Source organism: Scyliorhinus torazame, chromosome 13 (assembly GCF_047496885.1).
Source record: "Scyliorhinus torazame isolate Kashiwa2021f chromosome 13, sScyTor2.1, whole genome shotgun sequence".
In the NCBI taxonomy this organism is placed as follows: Eukaryota; Metazoa; Chordata; class Chondrichthyes; order Carcharhiniformes; family Scyliorhinidae; genus Scyliorhinus; species Scyliorhinus torazame.
In genome coordinates, this window is record NC_092719.1 from 89,582,630 (window position 1) to 89,604,624 (window position 21,995).

Consider the following 21,995-nt stretch of genomic DNA (forward strand, 5'->3'; position numbering starts at 1 on the left):
CCCCCCCCGTCACTCTTCCCCCCCCCCCGACACCCCCCCCCCCCCCCCCCCCCCCGTCACCCGCCCCCCCGGTCACTCCCCCCCCGTCACTCCCCCCCCCCCCGTCACTCCCCCCCCCCCCCGTCACTCCCCCCCCCCCCCCCCCCGTCACTCCCCCCCCCCCCCCCCCGTCACTCCCCCCCCCCCGTCACTCCCCCCCCCGTCACTCTCCCCCCCCCCCCTGTCACTCCCGCCCCCCCCCCCGTCACTCCCGCCCCCCCCGTCACTCCCGCCCCCCCCGTCACTCCCGCCCCCCCCCGTCACTCCCGCCCCCCCCGTCACTCCCGCCCCCCCCGTCACTCCCGCCCTCCCGTCACTCCCGCCCCCCCCGTCACTCCCGCCCCCCCCCCCGTCACTCCCGCCCCCCCCCCGTCACTCCCGCCCCCCCCCCGTCACTCCCGCCCCCCCCCCGTCACTCCCGCCCCCCCCCCCGTCACTCCCGCCCCCCCCCCCGTCACTCCCCCCCCCGTCACTCCCCCCCCCCCCCCCCCGTCACTCCCCCCCCCCGTCCCCCCCCCCCCGTCACTCCCCCCCCCCCCCCCCCCCCCGTCACTCCCCCCCCCCCCCGTCACTCCCCCCCCCCCGTCACTCTCCCCCCCCCCTGTCACTCCCCCCCCCCCCCCCGTCACTCCCCCCCCCCGTCACTCCCGCCCTCCCGTCACTCTCCCGCCCCCCCCGTCACTCCCGCCCCCCCCCGTCACTCCCGCCCCCCCCCGTCACTCCCCCGCCCCCCCCCCGTCACTCCCGCCCCCCCCCCCGTCACTCCCGCCCCCCCCCGTCACTCCCGCCCCCCCCCCGTCACTCCCGCCCCCCCCCCGTCACTCCCGCCCCCCTGTCACTCCCCCCGTCACCCCCCCCCCCCCCCCCCCCCCCCCCCCCGTCACTCTCCACCCCGTCTTCCCCCCCCCCCCCTCCATCCCCGTCTCTTACCTTGTTTGTTGCTGACAAAAGTGGAGGAAATGGTTTTGGGTCCCTTTGGCCCCCCGAACTTGGAAAAAAACGATATAAAAATAAAGCGGCCACACTGTTTTGCTCATGCGCATGGTTTTGCTCATGCGCATCGATAATCGGGCACATGTGCGCAGTGCAGCCAAATTTTTTTTTTCTTTTCCTGGTCATTTTGAAGGCCGCTCGTAGCCGGCATTATTAAAAGCCAGCTGATGCACACGGATTTGTGCGCTTGAGATCACTGCGACAGACGGCTCCGTGACCCGATGCCCGCCCACAGGTCGCGCCCCTGGGTTTGACAATGCCTGAACTGGAGGGATCAGCAACTAACCCAGGAGTGTAGGCTGGGGGGACTAATACAGCAAGGGGCAGTTGCACCAATGCTGGACATTTAAAGAATCTGTGACCTAAATATTTCCATTTCTATCAGTTTATTGGCTTTAATATTTCCTGATACAGAAAGTGACGAGGAACACGGATAAAGCTATTGCGGAAGAGCGAGATTTCATAGATGTGACTGAATTGTCAGATGAAGATTTAAAAGAACAGCTTATAAAACATGGGTTTTCTGCCGGTCCTATTGTGGGTGAGTATTAATACAGAATTGTGCAGTGAGACTTCCGGGTTGCGGCGATGCGGAGCTAAGCCGCGCGATTCGGCAGCTCCCGCGAAAACGGACTTTTGGGCCCGCTAACGCAGCCCCAACGGCACTTTTTTTAAAAACCAACCCGTGGGGATGGAAGGAGAAAGTCCCCTACAGACCTGCATGGATCGGACCTGCAGCGAAACGGCGAAAAAAGCTGCCCTGGAGCAGTGGGAGAAGAAAGAAAAAAAATAAAAAATGGCGGCGCCCACGGACAGAGAGGAGATGAAAGAGTTCATCAAGGGCTGCTTCGAGGAGCTGCGTAAGGAGATGGTGGCGCCTATTCTGGCAATGGTTGAAAGATTTGGAGCAACCCAGAAAGCCCAAGAGGTGAAGATCCAGGAGATCCAGGAAAAAGTGAGTGAGAACGACGACGAGCTCGTGGGCCTGGCAGAGAGAGTGGAGCGGCACGAAGCGCTGCACGAGACGTGGGCGGGAAGACTCGAAGACCTGGAGAACAGATCAAGGAGAAACAACTTGAGGATCCGGAGTCTCCCAGAAGGAGTGGAGGGGCCGATGCCGCGGCATATGTGGGCACAATGATTGGGACGCTGATGGGTGCGGAAGGCCCCCCCCGGGATTGCTGGAGCTGGATGGGGCGCACCGAGTGCTAGCGAGGAAGCCCAAGGCAAATGAGCCGCCAAGGGCGATGGTGGTGAGATTTCACCGGTTTACGGACAGAGAGAGGGTCCTGAAATGGGCCAAGAAGGAACGGAGCAGCAAGTGGGACAATGCGGAGATCAGAATATACCCGGACTGGAGCGCGGAGGTCGCTAAGCGGAGAGCGGGTTTCAACCGGGCCAAAGCGGTGCTGAATCGGAAAGGAGTGAAATTTGGAATGCTGCAGCCAGCGCGACTGTGGGTTACACATAATGGCCAACACCACTACTTCGAAACGCCCGAAGAGGCGTGGACCTTTATACTAGCTGAAAAATTGGACTCTAATTGAGGGTTTGTGTGGGAGGGGGGTGTTTGAGGGTTGAAGTATGATCGTTGTTGTACATAGGGGGTCAACCACGTGCAGGAAATGCTATATGGGCTGGGGGAGAGGGACAAGGCCACGACAGGAGCTGCGCCATGGGGGGCTGGGCAGGCTTTGGAAAGCGCGGGGTTGTCTTTCCCGCGTGCGGCAAAAAAGGCGGGAAGGGGAACAAAGGAATGTACATTGATTGGGAGAGTCCCACACGGGGGGGTTAAAGGGATGGCGGGGGAAGCCGGGGTCAGCAGGTGTCAGCTGACTTACGGGAGGGATATGGGGGGAGCAAAAAAGCTAGATGGGGATCTAGCCGGGGGGGGGGGGGGGGGGAGGGGAGGAGGAGGAGAGAGGAAGGGGGGGGGGGAAGGGTTGCTGCTGCACTGGCCAAAAGAGAACGGGACACACTAGGTGGCTGGGACGGGGATCCCCCGGCTGGGGGACTGGAGAGTGAGGGAGACGCGGACAAGGGACTGGCCCAGAAAAGGAGATGGCTACTCGGCGGGGTGGGGGTGAGAGTCCCTCCAATCCGGCTGATAACGTGGAACGTGAGGGGCCTGAATGGGCCGGTGAAGCGGGCTCGAGTGTTCGCGCACTTGAAGGGACTGAAGGCAGACGTGGTAATGCTCCAAGAGACACACCTGAAGGTGGTGGAGTATTCGGCCATAGCCGTTTCGGACCATGGCCTGCACTGGGTGGAACTGGAGCTGGGAGAGGAGAGGGACCAACGCCCGCTCTGGCGGCTGGATGTGGGACTGCTGGCCGATGAGGTGGTGTGTGGGAAGGTGAGGGGGTGTATTGAAAGGTACTTGGAGGCCAACGACAACGGGGAGGTGCGAGTGGGGGTGGTATGGGAGGCGGTGATCAGGGGAGAGCTGATCTCCATCAGGGCTCATAGGGAGAAGATAGAGGGAATGGAAAGGGAGAAATTAGTGGGGGAGATCTTGCGAGTGGACAGGAGATACGCAGAGGCCCTGGAGGAAAGATTACTTGGGGAAAGGCGACGGCTCCAGACGGAGTTTGACCTGACCACGGGCAAGGCAGAGGCACAGTGGAGGAAGGCGCAAGGGGCGACTTGCGAGTACGGGGAAAAGGCTAGTCGGATGCTGGCGCACCAGCTCCGTAAGAGGGCGGCAGCGAGGGAAATAGGGGGAATCAAAGATGGAAGGGGAGCCACGGTTCGAAGTGCAACGAAAATAAATAAGGTATTCAAGGACTTCTATGAAGAGCTGTACAGATCCCAGCCCCAAGGGGGGGAAGGGGGGATGAGGCGATTCCTAGACCAGCTGGGGTTCCCGAGGGTGGAGGTGCAGGAGACGGTTGGTTTGGGGGCACCAATTGGGTTGGAGGAGTTGAGTAAGGGTTTGGGGAGCATGCAGGCGGGGAAGGCCCCGGGGCCGGACGGGTTCCCGGTGGAGTTCTATCGAAAATATGTGGACCTTCTGGCCCCGCTACTAGTGAGGACCTTCAACGAGGCAAGAGAGGAGGGAACCCTGCCCCAGACTATGTCGGAAGCGACAATCTCCTTGATTCTAAAGCGAGACAAGGATCTACTGCCATGTGGTTCGTACAGGCCGATTTCGCTCCTCAATGTGGATGCTAAGCTATTGGCGAAGGTACTAGGATTGAGGACTGTGTCCCGGGGGTGATTCACGAGGACCAAACGGGATTCGTAAAGGGCAGGCAGTTAAATACCAATGTGCGGCGGCTCTTAAAAGTGATAACGATGACATCGGAGGTGGGAGAGGCGGAGATAGTGGCAACTATGGACGCGGAAAAAGCCTTTGACCGAGTAGAGTGGGAGTACCTCTGGGAGGTATTGCGCAGGTTTGGGTTCGGGGGAGGGTTTATTAGATGGGTTAAACTCCTTTACAGCGCCCCGGTGGCGAGCGTAGTGACGAACCGGCGGAGGTCGGAGTACTTTTGGCTGTACCGAGGGACGAGACAGGGGTGCCCCCTGTCCCCCCTGTTTGCTTGGCGATCGAACCCTTGGCTATATCATTTAGGGAGTCTCAGAAATGGAGGGGGATAGTCCGCGGGGGAGAGGAGCATCGGGTATTGCTATATACGTGACCTACTATACGTGGCGGACCCAATGGAGGGGATGGTGGAGGTCATGCATACTCTGAAGGAGTTTGGAGAGTTCTCGGGCTACAAGCTTAACGTAGAGAAGAGTGAGCTTTTTGTATTACAGGCAGGGGACCAAGAAAGAGGGATAGGGGACCTACCGCTGAGGAGGGTGGAGAGGAGTTTTCGGTATCTGGGGATCCAGATAGCCAGAAGTTGGGGGGCCCTACATAAACTGAATTTGACGAGGGTGGTGGAGCAAATGGAGGAGGATTTTAAAAGATGGGACATGCTCCCGCTCTCGTTGGCGGGTAGGGTGCAGTCGGTCAAAATGGTGGTCCTTCCGAGGTTTTTGTTCGTGTTTCGGTGCCTCCCCATCGTGATCACCAAGGGCTTTTTCAAGAGAGTAGGTAGGAGTATTATGGGGTATGTGTGGGCAAATAAGACCCCGAGGGTTAGGAGAGGGTTCTTGGAACGCAACAGGGACCGAGGAGGGTTGGCTTTGCCAAACCTAGAGAGTTACTACTGGGCAGCAAACGTGGCGGTGATCCGCACGTGGGTCATGGAGGGAGAGGGGGCGACATGGAAGAGGATGGAGATGGCGTCCTGTAAAGGAACGAGCCTGGGAGCGTTGGTAATGGCACGCTGCTGCTCTCGCCGACAAAATACACCACAAGCCCGGTGGTGGCGGCAACACTAAGGATCTGGGGCCAGTGGAGAAGACACGGGTGCAATGGGAGCATCGGTGTGGTCCCCGATCAGGGGTAACCACCGGTTTGTCCCGGGGAAGATGGACGGGGGGGTTCCAAGGCTGGCATCGGGCGGGGATAAGAAGAATGGACCTGTTCATTGACGGGACATTTGCGAGCCTAGGGGCACTGGAGGAGAAATTTGAGTTGCCCCCGGGAAATGCATTTAGACATATGCAAGTGAGGGCTTTTGTGAGGCGACAGGTTCCGTTGCTCCCGGCACAAGACGTTCAAGATAGGGTGATCTCGGGGGCATGGGTCGGGGAGGCCAAGGTGTCGGAAATATACCAAGAGATGAAAGAAGAGGGGGAAGCGCTAATAGAAGAATTGAAAGGAAAATGGGAGGAGGAGCTGGGGGAGGAGATTGAGGAAGGGCTATGGGCGGATGCCCTGGGTAGGGTTAATACCTCCTCGTGTGCCAGGCTCAGTCTGATACAATGTAAGGTGGTTCACAGAGCGCATTTGACGAAGGCGAGGCTGAGTAGGTTCTTTGGGGTAGAGGATAGATGTGAAAGATGTTCAGGGAGCCCGGCGAACCATGTCCATATGTTTTGGTCATGCCCGGCATTGGAGGGGTTCTGGAGAGGTATGGCGGGAGCTATGTAAATATACCAACTTGCCATGTATATAATCTTGTTCCGGGAGATTTTGCGTTATTTTGTTACCGGGGGGGGGGGGGGGGGGGGTTACTGTTTGTAAGGGGAAAAATTGTGTTGTTAAAAAAACCTTAATAAAAAAAATATTTTAAAAAAAGAATTGTGCAGTGATTATGGAATGTATGGCACAACAAGCCCTGACACAGTTAGTTGGCAGGATATCCTTTAATTCCTCAGCAATTATGGGCAAGGAAGACCATCCAGCTGACCTGTTCCTCCGCCAGAAAGTTATCCATTGAAACATCGAGTTATGTTTTAAATTATTCAGAGCTTTCACTTCCACTATCCAAAAACTCTTTTGTGATGCAAAATGTGAATTGATCTTTTGCTTGTTTGAGTCTATGATCCCATTATCCTCCCCTCTCCATTGAGTTTCATTCATTACTTGGAACTTCTTTCTGTCATTTACTTGTATCCCTCCCATATCGCATCCCATCGACCAGCTCACCCCTTTCTAATATGAATGCCACCCCCATTTCATTCCTTCCGTGCATTCCACATATCCTGAACCCCCCCCCCAGTAAAGATTTTTGATGAGTGGAGAATCTTCCTCCTGGTATCTTCAGTAGATACTTTGATGATTGTGTTTGGGATCCACAAATTTACAAACTTTTGTGGGGGAAATGGCAAAGTGCTGAATACAGTGCATATTACATCTTGTTTCTCTGGGCACTGTGTCTTATACTTTGGTCTGAGCGAGCAAGTAACAATAGGATGGCCTTGCCTTTAGGAATACATGTCATAATGCTGGGGTGATGCTAACTTTGAATGGTGAGATTTGATTACTGATCAGGAAAGCTGAAAATCGTTTTATGATTAGGGCAAAATCAAATTGTTTCATTCCACAAAGCAAGACACCAGGCCTCCAATGTTGGCAACTAGCTTCTGGAAATGGTTATGTGAAACCTGATGGAAACAGCCTGTACCTTTTGTAGGCGATGTTTGATCTCCAGTCACTCACCTTGTGTTTGGTTGAGATTGGGAATTCTGTTTTTCATCATGCACTCGTGGGTGTAAGCACTAATGCGAAGATATCAAATGGCTAAGTAAAGGGGAAGAGCAATCAGAATCCCATTCCTAAGTGGGCAAGTTATCTTTCCACTTGGCTCTGTTACCCAGCTGAAATAGTATATGCTGATCAGTCTTGTCTCTTCCAATAATGTGCTGATCACTGTTGCACAAAGAACAAAGAAAAGTACAGCACAAGAACAGGCCCTTCGGCCCTCCAAGCCTGCGCCGTCCATGCTGCCCGTCTAAACTAAAATCTTCTACACATCCGGGGTCCATAGCCCTCTATTCCCATTCTATTCATGTATTTGTCAAGATGCCCCTTAAATGTCACTATCGTCCCTGCTTCCATCACCTCCGGCAGGGAGTTCCAGGCACCCACTACCCTCTGTATAAAAAAAAAAAACTTGCCTCGTACATCTACTCTAAACCTTGCTCCTCGCACCTTAAACCTACGCCCCCTAGTAATTGATCCCTGTACCCTGAGAAAAAGCCTCTTGACTATCCACTCTGTCTATGCCCCTCAATTTTGTAGACCTCTAGCAGGTCGCCCCTCAACCTCAGTCGTTCCAGTGAGAACAAACCAAGTTTGTTCAACCGCTCCTCATAGCTAATGCCCCCCATGCCAGGCAACATCCTGGTAAATCTCTTCTGCACTCTCTCTAAAGCCTCCACATCCTTCTGGTAGTGTGGCGACCAGAATTGAACACTATACTCCAAGTGTGGCCTAACTAAGGTTCTATACAGCTGCAACATGACTTACCAATTCTTATAGTCAATGCCCCGGCCAATGAAGGCAAGAATGCCGTATGCCTACTTGACTACCTTCTCCACCTGTGTTGCCCCTTTCAGTGACCTGTGGACCTGTACACCTAGATCTCTCTGACTTTCAATACTCTTGAGGGTTCTACCATTCACTGTATATTCCCTACCTGCATTAGACCTTCCAAAATGCATTACCTCACATTTGTCCGGATTAAACTCCATCTGCCATCACTCCGTCCAACTCTCCAAACGATCTAAATCCTGCTGTATCTTCTGACAGTCCTCTTCGCTATCTGCAATTCCACCAACCTTTGTGTCGTCTGCAGACTTACTAATCAGACCAGTTACATTTTCCTCCAAGTCATTTATATATACAACGAACAGTAAAGGTACCAGCGCTAATCCTGGCGGAACACCACTAGCCACAGCCCTCCAATTAGAAAAGCACCCTTCCATTACTACCCTCTGCCTTCTATGCCCTAGCCTGTTCTGTATCCACCTTGCCAGCTCACCCCTGATCCCGTGTGACTTCACCTTTTGTACCAGTCTACCACGAGGGACCTTGTCAAAGGCCTTACTGAAGTCCAGATAGACAACATCTACTGCCCTACCCGCATCAGTCATCTTTGTGACCTCTTCGAAAAACTCTATCAAGTTAGTGAGACACGACCTCCCCTTCACAAAACCATGCTGCCTCTCACTAATACGTCCATTTGCTTCCAAATGGGGTAAATCCTGTCTCGAAGAATTCTCTTCAGTAATTTCCCTACCACTGACTAAGGCTCACCGGCCTGTAGTTCCCTGGATTATCCTTGCTACCCTTCTTAAAGAAAGGAACAACATTGGCCATTCTCCAGTCCTCCGGGACATCACCTGAAGACAGTGAGGATCCAAAGATTTCTGTCAAGGCCTCAGCAATTTCCTCTCTAGCCTCCTTCAGTATTCTGGGGTAGATCCCATCAGGCCCTGGGGACTTATCTACCTTAATATTTTTCAAGACGCCCAGCACCTCGTCTTTTTGGATCTCAATGTGACCCAGGCTATCTACACACCCTTCTCCAGACTCAACATCCACCAATTCCTTCACTTTGGTGAATACTGATGCAAAGTATTCATTTAGTACCTCGCCCATTTCCTCTAGCTCCACACATAGATTCCTTTGCCTATCCTTCAGTGGGCCAACCCTTTCCCTGGCTACCCGCTTGCTTTTTATGTACGTGTAAAAAGCCTTGGGATTTTCCTTAACCCTATTTGCCAATGACTTTTCGTGACCCCTTCTAGCCCTCCTGACTCCTTGCTTAAGTTCCTTCCTACTTTCCTTATATTCCACACAGGCTTTGTCTGTTCCCAGCCTTCTAGCCCTGACAAATGGCTCCTTTTTCTTTTTGATGAGGCCTACAATATCTCTTGTTATCCAAAGTTCCCGAAATTTGACGCATTTATCCTTCTTCCGCACAGGAACATGCTGGTCCTGAATTCCTTTCAACTGACATTTGAAAGCCTCCCACATGTCAGATGTTGATTTACCCTCAAACATCCTCCCCCAATCTAGGTTCTTCAGTTCCCGCCTAATATTGTTATAATTAGCCTTCCCCCAATTTAGCACATTCACCCTCTGACAACTCTTATCCTTGTCCACCAGCACTTTAAAACTTACTGAATTGTGGTCACTGTTCCCGAAATGCTCACCTACTGAAACTTCTACCACCTGGCCGGGCTCATTCTCCAATACCAGGTCCAGTACAACCCCTTCCCTCGTTGGACTGTCTACATATTGTTTTAAGAAGCCCTCCTGGATGCTCCTTACAAACTCTGCCCCTTCCAGGCACTAAGTGAGTCCCAGTCAATATTGGGGAAGTTGAAGTCTCCCATCACAACAACCCTGTTGCTTTTACTCGTTTCCAAAATCTGTCTACCTATCTGCTCCTCTATCTCCCACTGGCTGTTGGGAGGCCTGTAGTATACCCCCAACATTGTGACTGCACCCTTCGTATTCCTGATCTCTACCCATATAGCCTCACTGCCCTCTGAGGTGTCCTCCCATAGTATAGCTGTGATATTCTCCCTAACCAGTAGCGCAACTCCTCCACCCCTTTTACATCCCCCTCCATCCCGCCAGAAACATCTAAATCCTGGAACGTTTAGCTGCCAATCCTGTCCTTCCCTCAACCAGGTCTCTGAAATGGCAACAACATCATAGTTCCAAGTACTAATCCAAACTCTAAGTTCATCTGCCTTACCCGTAATACTTTTTGCATTAAAACATATGCACTTCAGGCCACCAGACCCGCTGTGTTCAGCAACTTCTACCTGTCTGCTCTGCCACTGTCCCTATTCCCTAGTTCTCCCTCAATGCTTTCACCTTGTGACCTATTGCTCCGGTACCCACAGAAGATTTGAATTCACCACTTACCTCAAGCCAACCGAAGGAAACAACAAAAAGGGAAACAGCACCTCCTCCCACTCTGCCCCGAATTACCACACTGCCCAAATTACCAAGTTCCAATTCCAATTCCCACTCTGGCTGTGTCTCACTCACTCAGGCTGTGTCTCCTTCACCTGTGCAAAGCTTAACAAAGTATATTTGTTAAACGCCATTTCGCTTTTCTCTTATTTTCACATTTTCTTTTTCTTAGTGATTGAGATTGAAGCACTGCAGGTAAGATGAATAATATGTCCACCAATCTCTCCCTCACTGTGCAGCCACCACTCGAAAGGTTTACGAGAAGAAGCTGGAGCAGCTGATGGACCAGGGCTCAGTAACTGAGGAAAACCAGCCAAATGGGAGCACAGATTCTGATCAGTACAGTGACACAGAAGAAGGTGAACAATCCCAGCTTAATGTAAACTCTTACTTGTAACTGAAGCAGAAAAGTGCTGGTAAAGAAACAGCAAGTCTCGCAACATCTGTGGAGAGAGAAGAGTTAACGTTTTGAGTCCGCATGACTCTTCAGAGCTAAAGAGAGCAGTGTAGACAGCCAGTGATTGGTGGGAGTTCCCACCTAACACTGACCTCGTCCGAGCTGCTCCACCCTCTCTTAAACAGCCCCAAATCATTCACTTATCTCTCTCTTTATCTTTGAAGAAGAGTCATGTGGATTTGAATGGTTCACAGAATTTACAGTGCAGAAGGAGGCCATTCGGCCCATCGAGTCTGCACCAGCTCTTGGAAAGAGCACCCTACCCAAGGTCCACACCTCCACCCTATCCCCATAACCCAGTAACCCCACCCAACACTAAGGGCAATTTTGGACACGAAGGGCAATTTAGCATGGCCAATCCACCTAACCTGCACATCTTTGGGCTGTGGGAGGAAACCAGAGCACCCGGAGGAAACCCACGCACACACGGGGAGAACGTGCAGACTCCGCACAGACAGTGACCCAAGCCGGAATCGAACCTGGGACCCTGGAGCTGTGAAGCAATTGTGCTATCCACAATGCTACCGTGCTGCCCACTGGTTAACGGCTTCTCTCCATAGATGCTGTCAGACCTGCTGAGTTAATCCATCATTATTCTGTTTTTATTTCAGATTTCCAGCATCCGCAGCATTTTGCTTTAATCTTTCTTGTAACTGCCAGTTTATAGAAAGAAAACGAGAGATGCTCTCTGGCACTGCTATAATACAACTTGTGATCCAGAGCGAGGCCAATAGCGCGGGTTCAATTCCCGAATTGGCTGAAGTTGTTTATGAAGGCTCAGTCTTCCCAACCTTGCCCCTCACCGGAGTTGTGGTAACCCTCATGTTAAATCATCATCAGTCAGCTCTCCCCCTCAAAGGGGGTTATCTTATGGGTGTACCTTTTGGTTATCTGGGACCATTCTTGCATTATTTATTTTGAAATATGAATTTCAGATGCTTAACAAAAGTTCTTGAAAATAGAAAAATCATTGAGTCCAGCCATTTCTAATTGATACCACCACAAAAAAAGCTTCCACTCCCGATATTCATCAAACATTTCTCTCTGATTCTTGCTCCGCCTATTAATCTGAGTTTGTAATTAACCAAATGAGATCAACAGGAGCTGAGTCTTCAGTTTGGGTCAAGAGACCAACATGAATCAAACTGTTGTGGTGAACTGTGACACTCAATTTAATTTTCAAAACTTCCATACTATTGTCACCACTGACCCGATGTTCCATATATTAATAACCCTTTCAGTTAACGGTCTCTGAGTCATTCTAACCATTTCATGCCAGTCTTAAGTTTATGAAGGCACTGAAGGAAAAGATTTTCAGGGAAGTTAACAAATGGTGCATGAACCATAAGAATTGTGTTAATGGGAGACTTAATGGAGTCATTAAGAACAGAGATGGGTGCATACATCTCTCATCCTTTTTGCTGTTATGAAGGGTGAAGGTTTCTTCAATCTCTGTTTATAATGAAATCGTGTTACCCTTGCATTTGTCCTGTACTTACCCTATAGCCAGTTAAAATGGCTAACTCCCGATTTAAAATGGCGAACTGCAAAGGCTGATGGGAAAGTCAGCCAACAGGACACAAACCAGCAGCTGCGGGTTGATTGTGTATTTACCTCTGGAAAGGCCAGACATAGAACATAGAACATTACAGCGCAGTAAGGCCCTACGGCCCTCGATGTTGCGTCGACCTGTGAAACCACTCTAAAGCCCATCTACACTATTCCCTTATCGTCCATATGTCTATCCAATGACCATTTGAATGCCCTTGGTGTTGGCGAGTCCACTACTGTTGCAGGCAGGGCATTCCACGCCCTTACTACTCTGAGTAAAGAACCTACCTCTGACATCTGTCTTATATCTATCTCCCCTCAATTTAAAGGTATGTCCCCTCGTGCTAGACATCACCATCTGAGGAAAAAGGCTCTCACTGTCCACCCTATCCAATCCTCTGATCATCTTGATGCCTTAATTAAGTCACCTCTTAACCACCTTCTCTCTGACGAAAACAGCCTCAAGTCCCTCAGCCTTTCGTCATAAAATCTTCCCTCCATACCAGGCAACATTCTGGTAAATCTCCTCTGCACCCTTTCCAATGCTTCCACATCCTTCCTATAATGCGTCGACCAGAATTGCACGCAATACTCCAAATGCGGCCGCACCAGAGTTTTGTACAGCTGCAACATGACCTCTTGGCTCCTAAACTCAATCCCTCTACCAATAAAAGCTAACCCACCATACGCCTTCTTAACCCTCTCAACCTGGGTGGCAACTTTCAGGGATCTATGTACATGGACACTGAGATCTCTCTGCTCATCCATACTGCCAAGAATCTTACCATTAGCCCAGTACTCAGTCTTCCTGTTATTGCTTCCAAAATGAATCACCTCACACTTTTCTGCATTAAACTCCATTTGCCACCTCTCAGCCCAGCGCAGCAGCTTATCTATGTCCCTCTGTAACTTGTAACATCCTTCCGCACAGTCCACAACTCCACCGACTTTAGTGTCATCTGCAAATTTACTCACCCATCCTTCTACACCCTCCTCCAGGTCATTTATAAAAATGACAAACAGCAGGGGCCCCAAAACATATCCTTGTGGTACACCACTAGTAACTGGACTCCAGTCTGAACATTTCCCATCAACCACCACCCTTTGTCTTCTTCCAGCTAGCCAATTTCTGATCCAAACTGCTAAATCACCCGGAATCCCATGCCTCCGTATTTTCTGCAGTAGCCTACCATAGGGAACCTTATCAAACGCTTTACTGAAATCCATATACACCACATCAACTGCTTTACCCTCATCCACCTGTTTGATCACCTTCTCAAAGAACTCTATAAGGTTTGTGAGGCACGACCTACCCTTCACAAAACTGTGTTGACTATCTCTAATCAAATTATTCCTTTCCAGATGATTATACATCCTATCTCTTATAAACCTTTCCAAGATTTTTCCCACAACAGAAGTAAGGCTCACTGGTCTATAGTTATGGGAGTTGTCTCTACTCCCCTTCTTGAACAAGGGGACAACATTTGCTATCCTCCAGTCTTCTGGCACTATTCCTGTAGACAAAGATGACTTAAAGATCAAGGCCAAGGCTCAGCAATCTCCTCCCTAGCTTTCCAGAGAATCCTAGGATAAATCCCATCCTGCCCAGGTGACTTATCTATTTTCACACTTTCCAGAATTGCTAACACCTCCTCCTTATGAACCTCAAGCCCTTCTAGTCTAGTAGCCTGAATCTCCGTATTCTCCTCGACAACATTGTCTTTTCCTGTGTGAATACTGAAGAAAAATATTCATTTAGCACCTCTCCTATCTCCTCGGACTCCAAGCACAAGTTACCACGACTGTCCTTGACTGGCCCTACTCTTACCCTCGTCATTCTTTTATTCCTGACATATCTATAGAAAGCTTTAGGATTATCCTTGATCCTACCTGCCAAAGACTTCTCATGTCCCCTCCTGGCTCTTCTTAGCTCTCTCTTTAGGTCCTTCCTAGCTAACTTGTAACTCTCGAGCGCCCTAACTGAACCTTCATGTCTCATCTTTACATAAGTCTCCTTCCTCTTGACAAGTGTTTCGACTGCTTTAGTAAACCACGGTTCCCTCACTCGACCACTTCCTCCCTGCCTGACAGGTACATACTTATCAAGGACACGCAGTAGCTGTTCCTTGAACAAGCTCCACATTTCCATTGTGCCCATCCCCTGCAGTTTTCCTCTCCATCCGATGTATCCTAAGTCTTGCCTCATCGCATCATAATTGCCGTTCCCCCAGATATAACTCTTGCCCTGAGGTATATACCTATCCCTTTCCATCACTAAAGTAAACGTAATCGAATTGTGGTCACTATCACCAAAGTGCTCACCTATCTCCAAATCTAATACCTGTCCTGGTTCATTACCCAGTACCAAATCCAATATGGCCTCTCCCCTCGTTGGCCTATCTACATACTGTGTCAGGAAACCCTCCTGCACACATTGGACAAAAACGGGCCCATCTAATGTACTCGAACTATAGCATTTCCAGTCAATATTTGGAAAGTTAAAGTTCTCCATAACTACCCTGTTGCTTTCGCTCCTATCCAGAATCATTTTTGCAATCCTCTCCTCTACATCTCTGGAACTTTTCGGAGGCCTATAGAAAACCCCTAACAGGGTGACCACTCCTTTCCTGTTTCTAACCTCAGCCCATACTACCTCATTAGGCGAGTCCTCATCAAACGTCCTTTCTGCCACCATAATACTGTCCTTGACTAACAATGCCTCCCCCTCTTTTACCACCTTCCCTGAGCTTACTGAAATATCTAAACCCCGGCACCTGCAACAACTATTCCTGTCCCTGCTCTATCCATGTCTCCGAAATGGCCACAACATCGAAATCCCAGGTACCAACCCATGCCGCAAGTTCACCCACCTTATTCCGGATGCTCCTGGCATTGAAGAAGACACATTTTAAACCACCTTCCTGCCTGCTGATACACTCCTGCAACTTTGAAACCCTACTCATGACCTCACTACTCTCAACCTTCTGGATACTGGAGCTACAATTCAGGTTTCCAAGCCCCTGCTGAACTAGTTTAAACCCTCCCGAAGAGCATTAGCAAATTTCCCCCCCAGAATATTGGTACCCCTCTGGTCCAGGTGCAGACCATCCCGTTTGTAGAGGTCCCACCAACCCCAGAATGAGCCCCAATTATCCAGAAATCTGAAACCCTACCTCCTGCACCATCCCTGTAGCCCCGTGTTCAACTCCTCTCTCTGCCTATTCCTCGTCTCGCTATCACGTGGCACGGGTAACAATCCAGAGATAATGACTCTTTTTGTCCTAGATCTAAGTTTCCACCCTAGCTCCCTGAATTCCTACCTTGCATCTCCATCCCTTTTCCTACCTATGTCGTTGGTACCTATGTGGACCATGACTTGGGGCTGCTCCCCCTCCCCTTTAAGGATCCCAAAAACACGATCCGAGACATCACGCACCCTGGCACCTGGGAGGCAACACACCAACCGTGAGTCTCTCGTTCCCACAGAATCTCCTATCTATCCCCCTAACTATGGAGTCTCCAATGACTAATGCTCTACTCCTCTCCCCCTTCCCTTCTGAGCAACAGGCACAGACTCTGTGCCAGAGACCTGTACCCCATGGCTTAATCTTGGTAAGTCTTCCCCCCCCCCCCCAAAAACAGTATCCAAAGTAGTATACTTGTTAGTAAGGGGAATGGCCACAGGGGATCCCTGTACTGACTGCTTCCTCCCAGCCCCTCTCACCGTCACCCATCTATCTTTATTCTTCGGAGTAACTACATCCCTGAAGCGTCTATCTGTGACCACCTCTGCCTCCCGAATGATCCGAAGTTCATCCAACTCCAGCTCCAGTTCCCTAACACGGTTTTTGAGGAGCTGGAGATGGGTGCACTTCCCACAGATGAAATCAGCAGGGACACTGACGGCGTCCCTCACCTCAAACATTCTGCAGGAGGAACATTGCACTACCTTCCCTGTCAGCCCCCCTAGATAAAAAAAAAGAAAGAAAGAGCTTACCTGTTATTCACTCCCCTTCTCAGCAAGCACTCACTCAGCAACCACTGCGCCCCGCACGATAACACCTGAGGGAAAATAAATAAAAACTACTTACCAGTCACCAGCCAATCCCTTACCTGCAGGCTGTGACTTCCTCTTGATCCTTACAGCGGTTGTTTTTTTGGTTAGAGGAGGGGGTAGGGAGGGAAACACTGAAGAAGTGTTTCGGGTTTAAGTGTCACTTGACAAGAGCTCCTCCACAAACCACCTCCAAGTTAGGGTGAGCACACGGACGTATGCAAATTTCCCCTGCAACGGCCAATCAGCAGCTCTGCTCTACTGCCCTCTGCTGGATGCTTGCCTTCACTTGAACAGCTAGGGTCTCTTGTTCAGGTACGCCTCCAAGTTAGGGTGAGCACACGGACGTATGCAAATTTCCCCTGCAACGGCCAATCAGCAGCTCCGCTCTACTGCCCTCTGATCGATACCGGCAACCATCAGCATAACAAAACACCAGCCATCTACATATTAATGAGCAATCCTCGGGAACAATGAGCAACATTTAGATACATAAAGCCAAACCAGACTCCGTGGCGCCAGCAGAAGCCTACACAATGGGAGGTGAACGACCACCTCAAGACCACCCATCGATCAGGGAACCGCTCCAGCATTGGAGAAAATCGAACCAAGTGATTAACCAGGTACAGGGTCCGCCCCGAAAGGCGGGAAGCCCCTGGGGACTATAAGAATCCAGCCCAAGTTCAAATCTGCCCTCTGCTTGACCGGGTCATTCAGCAACGCGAACCAACTCTCGACAGTGACCGGTCCAGCGATCGCTGAAATGTAGTAAGTCTTACTTCAACGCTCGCTACGAGATAGGCGCTCCTAGCTACCAATCTGTACCAACTTCGAATCCCGCAGGCTCAGAACCCGAACGAAAGGCCATTCGTTTCCCTGACCTGGTGGGCCAATTCCAAGTTAAGTATTGGCCTGTTAGTCGTAGAAGTAGCTTAGATGTAGAATTTATACATGAGTAGTGATTGCTGTGTATAATAAATGTGCTTTGATTTAAATCTTAGTAAGCGGTGTATTGGATTATTGATCATTACTCGGACTTGAACCACGTGGCGGTATCATAAAGATACCTGGCGATTCGAGAGCAAAGGTGATAAAACAGAGCAATTAAACGAAGGCAAAGTTAGCAACAACCCCATCCTCCCTAAAGCAAGGTGACAGTAATCAAGCACCGTATTTAAATGTAACCTAACCAATGATTTATAAATGTATATAAAACTTGATGGAGTATTTCTGAAGTTTAATTTTGTTTATGTCACATCTAATGGAGTTCAGCTGAATCAATAGATTGGCAATGGAATAGCAGGCTGGTGTTTAAAGCTGATTCAAGTATAAATTAGCCCTTTATCTTCACTCCATAGAATTTTGAGCCCGCAAGTAAAAACAAAATGCTGGAAATACGCAACTTGCATGGGCATCTGTGAAGAGATAACGGAGTTATCATTTTAGGTCGATAAAACCAACCTTTAATTGTATATAGTACCTTACAAGCTTTCCCATTGATCCAGTTTGCATTAGCACTACGAAATTTGTTTTCAACCTCAACTAAATGATTTGAATTCTCCCTGTTAGTTATCCAGGTTTGACTGGTCCAGTGCTGTGAAACTGCTGTCTAAACTGCTGCTTGTTTTTCCTTGTGATAGAGAGATCAGGTGTGTTGACAGCTCAGAAGATTTCTGTGATCGGAGAGTAGTTATAGAACGTAGTGGATTATTTACCCGTGTACTTGCCTTTTGATTATTCAGAGATCCTAAGTGAAAATAAGGAGCTGTTTACAAGCAAGACCAAGACTCCTGTAATAACCAGGCGCAGACAAACGGAGTACAGTTGGGTAAGTGATTTTCATGGATTATCCCATAACATTTTCAGCCTTGATCGCGTCAAAAATCCAATTATATATTTAAACAATTATATACTGATTAGAAATTGATTAACAATCTGCATTAAACCACACAAATAACAGAATGGGGCATAGTGCTGGAAGCAATGATCTTTCATTTAATTTAAATTGAGAGCAATGCATTCCAATTAGAGCGATCGGTGGCGGTGTTCCCACGGTGGCCCTGATCGCAGGAGCATTTATATTAATACTGACGGCTACAGACCCCCCCCCCCCCCCCCCCCGAGGGCAATGGTGGTGAGATTCCACAGGTACTTGGATAAGGAGCGCATTCTACAGTGGGCCAAGCAGACATGGAGCTGTAAGTGGGACAAGAGTATCCTGCGGGTTTACCAAGACCTGAGTGTGGAGGTGGCCAGGAGAAGAGCAGGCTTCAACCAGATTAGGTCGATCCTTTTCAAGAAAAAGGTGAAGTTCGGACTGTTGTTTCCGTCACGCACGAGGAACAGCACTTATATTTTGAGTCGCCTGAGGACGTGCTGGACTTCGTGAAAAGGAAAGGACTGGTGGTGGACTGAGAACTTTTGAACTTTGCTGCAGCGTTCATGTTTTTTTTTCTTTTGGTTTCTCTGTTCTTTTTAAAAAAAAAAAAAAAAAGTTTCTTGTTTTTCGTTTTGTGGAAGCTGTTTGTAATGCCTTCTGTGTTGATTTGGGACGAGTGACAGAGCTGAGTGAGTTCAGGTTTTCATTTGCACTGTTGGGGGATGGAAGTGTGCTTGTTTAGATTTTGGTGTTTTTCTGTCGGGCAATTGTGTGGGAATTGTTTGATGTTGGAGTATGTTTGTATGAGCGGAGGGGGAGGGAACAATAGATGGGAGACGATCCGGCGCCAGGGATAGGGGCCACCAAGCTAGCTGGGCGGGCTAGCTCACGGAAGCGCAGTGGGGGGGGGGGGGGTGCATATGTTTGGTTTATTAAAGAGGTTGGGTTACAGAGTGTTGTTATTGGGGGGGGTGGGGCGGAAAATGTTCTGACGAGGGAGGGACTTGGGCCAAGGGACAGAGAGGCGGGTGGGGGCGGAGGCTGTCTGGGGGCGGGGCGGTGGAGGCGCAGAGCATGGGCTGGAGGCGGGCCCAAAAAAGGGGATGGCTGATCGGCGAAAGGGGGGGCAATGAGCCCCCCAACTAGGCATGATCACCTGGAATGCTCGAGGATTAAATGGGCCGGTCAAGAGGGCACGTGTATTCGTGTGTCTTCGGGGACTGAAGGCGGACGTGGTAATGTTGCAGGAGACTCACATTAGCGTAACTGACCAGATTAGATTGAGGAAAGACTGGGTCAGTCAGGTCTTGCATTCGGGACTGGATTCAAAGACGAGAGAGGCGTGATCCTGATCAATAAGCGGGTGGTGTTTGAGACGGGTAGAATAGATTCGGATGTGGGAGGTAGGTATGTTGTGGTCAGTGGGAAACTGGAGGGAGTGCAGGTGGTATTAGTAAATGTATACGCCAAATTGGGATGATGTGGAGTTTATAAACATTGTTTATTGTGTTGTTATAATACCAAAAATACCTCAATAAAATGTTTATTTTTAAAAAAAATAATGACGGCTACCTTTTAAATGAGAAGGAAAGGTGACTGTGGCCAGAAGCGCAGCGATGAGCAGGTTACACGTGCTTTTGGCACCAAATCATGGAGGAGAGCTTGTTCCATTTTTTAGCTACTGGCATGCAAGACAAGAGGACTGTGAAGATGAATCATTTCCTTACAAGTAAGAGATGGCCAGAGACGCAAATAGGATGTTGTCATGTGAGAGTACCCTTTAAGAAATGGGTGTTTAAGAAATGTACCTTTAAGAAATGGAGCTGCTCATGTTACTGGAGTGATGTCAGAGTGTGGGTGGAGCTGAGCTCCACTTCTGCTTTTTTAGTTTCAGTTTGAGAAAGCTTGGGTGTCTCTGAGCTGCACTGCTGTTGATCTCTGCCATGAAAAACTATCTGTGGATCATTTGGTGAATTCAGAAGAAGTATAAATGTTTTCAGTCTTGAATAAACCCTGATGTGCTCCTGTTTGGAGGTTTGTTAAGTCTTTTGGATGGTAAAAGGATAACATAGAGGTTATTTAATGTTGTATTCTTTGGGGGGTGTATTTGATTTACTGGTTGCTAAGATGTTCACTGTTTGTTTTTGAAAGGCTAACTTGAGTTCATAGAAAAAACATTGTTTCGTTTTAAAAACCACTGGTCCATTTTCTGCTATACCATACATGTAGAGTGAGCCGTGTGCTCCCCATACCACAATCTATTAAAAGTTGTGGGTCAGGTGAACTCCATGATATACCTTGGGGTTCTCTAAACCCATAACAATGAGTACCTACTGGCCAGGATCTCACATCTAATCTGTTGGAGAGAGCTGCTCTGGAAAGTCCAGGGCAAGACCGAGCAGTGCTACTGTTAGCTCTGTACAGAATTCCAGGGCCTCTGGTTAACAGCCTACAAAAAAGAAAATTGACTCGGGAACAAAGCAGTAAAAGATGATTTGGTTTTGCCAATTGTGCCAATGCAATTACGGGCGCAAAGTCCTTCAGTGGGATTCTCCGTCCGCCAGCCGGTCAGTGGGGTTCCCCATGTGGCAGCCCCATGCCGTCGGGAAATCCCCGGGCATAGGTGCACTGCCGCCGTAACAGTGGAGAATCCTGCCTCGTAAATCCCCGGGACCTGATGAAATGTATCCCAGGATGTTGAGGGAGGCTAGGGAGGAAATTGCGGGTCCCCTAACACAGATATTTGAATCATCGGCAGCCACAGGTGAGGTGCCTGAAGATTGGAGAGTGGCGAATGTTGTGCCCTTGTTTAAGAAGGGCAGCAGGGAAAAGCCTGGGAACTACAGACCGGTGAGCCTAACGTCTGTAGTAGGTAAGTTGCTGGAAGGTATTCTGAGAGACAGGTTCTACAAGCATTTAGAGAGGCAAGGACTGATTTGGGGCAGTCAGCATGGCTTTGTGTGTGGAAAATCATGTCTCACAAATTTGATTGAGTTTTTTGAGGGGGTGACCAAGAAGGTAGATGAGGGCAGTGCAGTAGACGTTGTCTACATGGACTTTAGCAAAGCCTTTGACAAGGTACCGCATGGTAGGTTGTTGCAGAAGGTTAAAGCTCACGGGATCCAGGGTGAGGTTGCCAATTGGATTCAAAATTGGCTGGACGACAGAAGGCAGAGGGTGGTTGTAGAGGGTTGTTTTTCAAACTGGAGGCCTGTGACCAGTGGTGTGCCTCAGGGATCGGTGCTGGGTCCACTGTTATTTGTGATTTATATTAATGATTTGGATGAGAATTTAGGAGGCATGGTTAGTAAGTTTGCAGATGACACCAAGATTGGTGGCACAGTGGATAGTGAAGAAGGTTATCTAGGATTGCAACGGGATCTTGATCAATTAGGCCAGTGGGCCGACGAATGGCAGATGGAGTTTAATTTAGATAAATGTGAGATGATGCATTTTGGCAGATCGAATCAGGCCAGGACCTACTCAGTTAATGGTATGGCGTTGGGGAGAGTTATTGAACAAAGAGATCTAGGAGTACAGGTTCATAGCTCCTTGAAGGTGGAGTCGCAGGTGGACAGGGTGGTGAAGAAAGCATTCGGCATGCTTGGTTTCATTGGTCAGAACATTGAATACAGGAGTTGGGACGTCTTGTTGAAGTTGTACAAGACATTGGTACGGCCACACTTGGAATACTGTGTGCAGTTCTGGTCACCCTATTATAGAAAGGATATTATTAAACTGG

General features: G+C 49.6%; 1 protein-coding gene across 1 annotated transcript in view; it reads left to right on the forward strand.

Moving 5' to 3' along the window:
- Positions 1-1,425: 1,425 nt before the first annotated feature.
- Positions 1,426-21,995, forward strand: part of LOC140388181 (lamina-associated polypeptide 2, isoforms beta/gamma-like) — a 61,165-nt gene continuing 40,595 nt past the window's right edge. Inside the window, exons 1-3 of the mRNA XM_072471943.1 lie at positions 1,426-1,573; positions 10,552-10,671; positions 18,117-18,202. Of these exons, the coding sequence (XP_072328044.1) occupies positions 10,593-10,671; positions 18,117-18,202 (165 nt within the window). The 5' untranslated portion in view covers positions 1,426-1,573; positions 10,552-10,592. The remainder of the gene's footprint in view (positions 1,574-10,551; positions 10,672-18,116; positions 18,203-21,995) is intronic.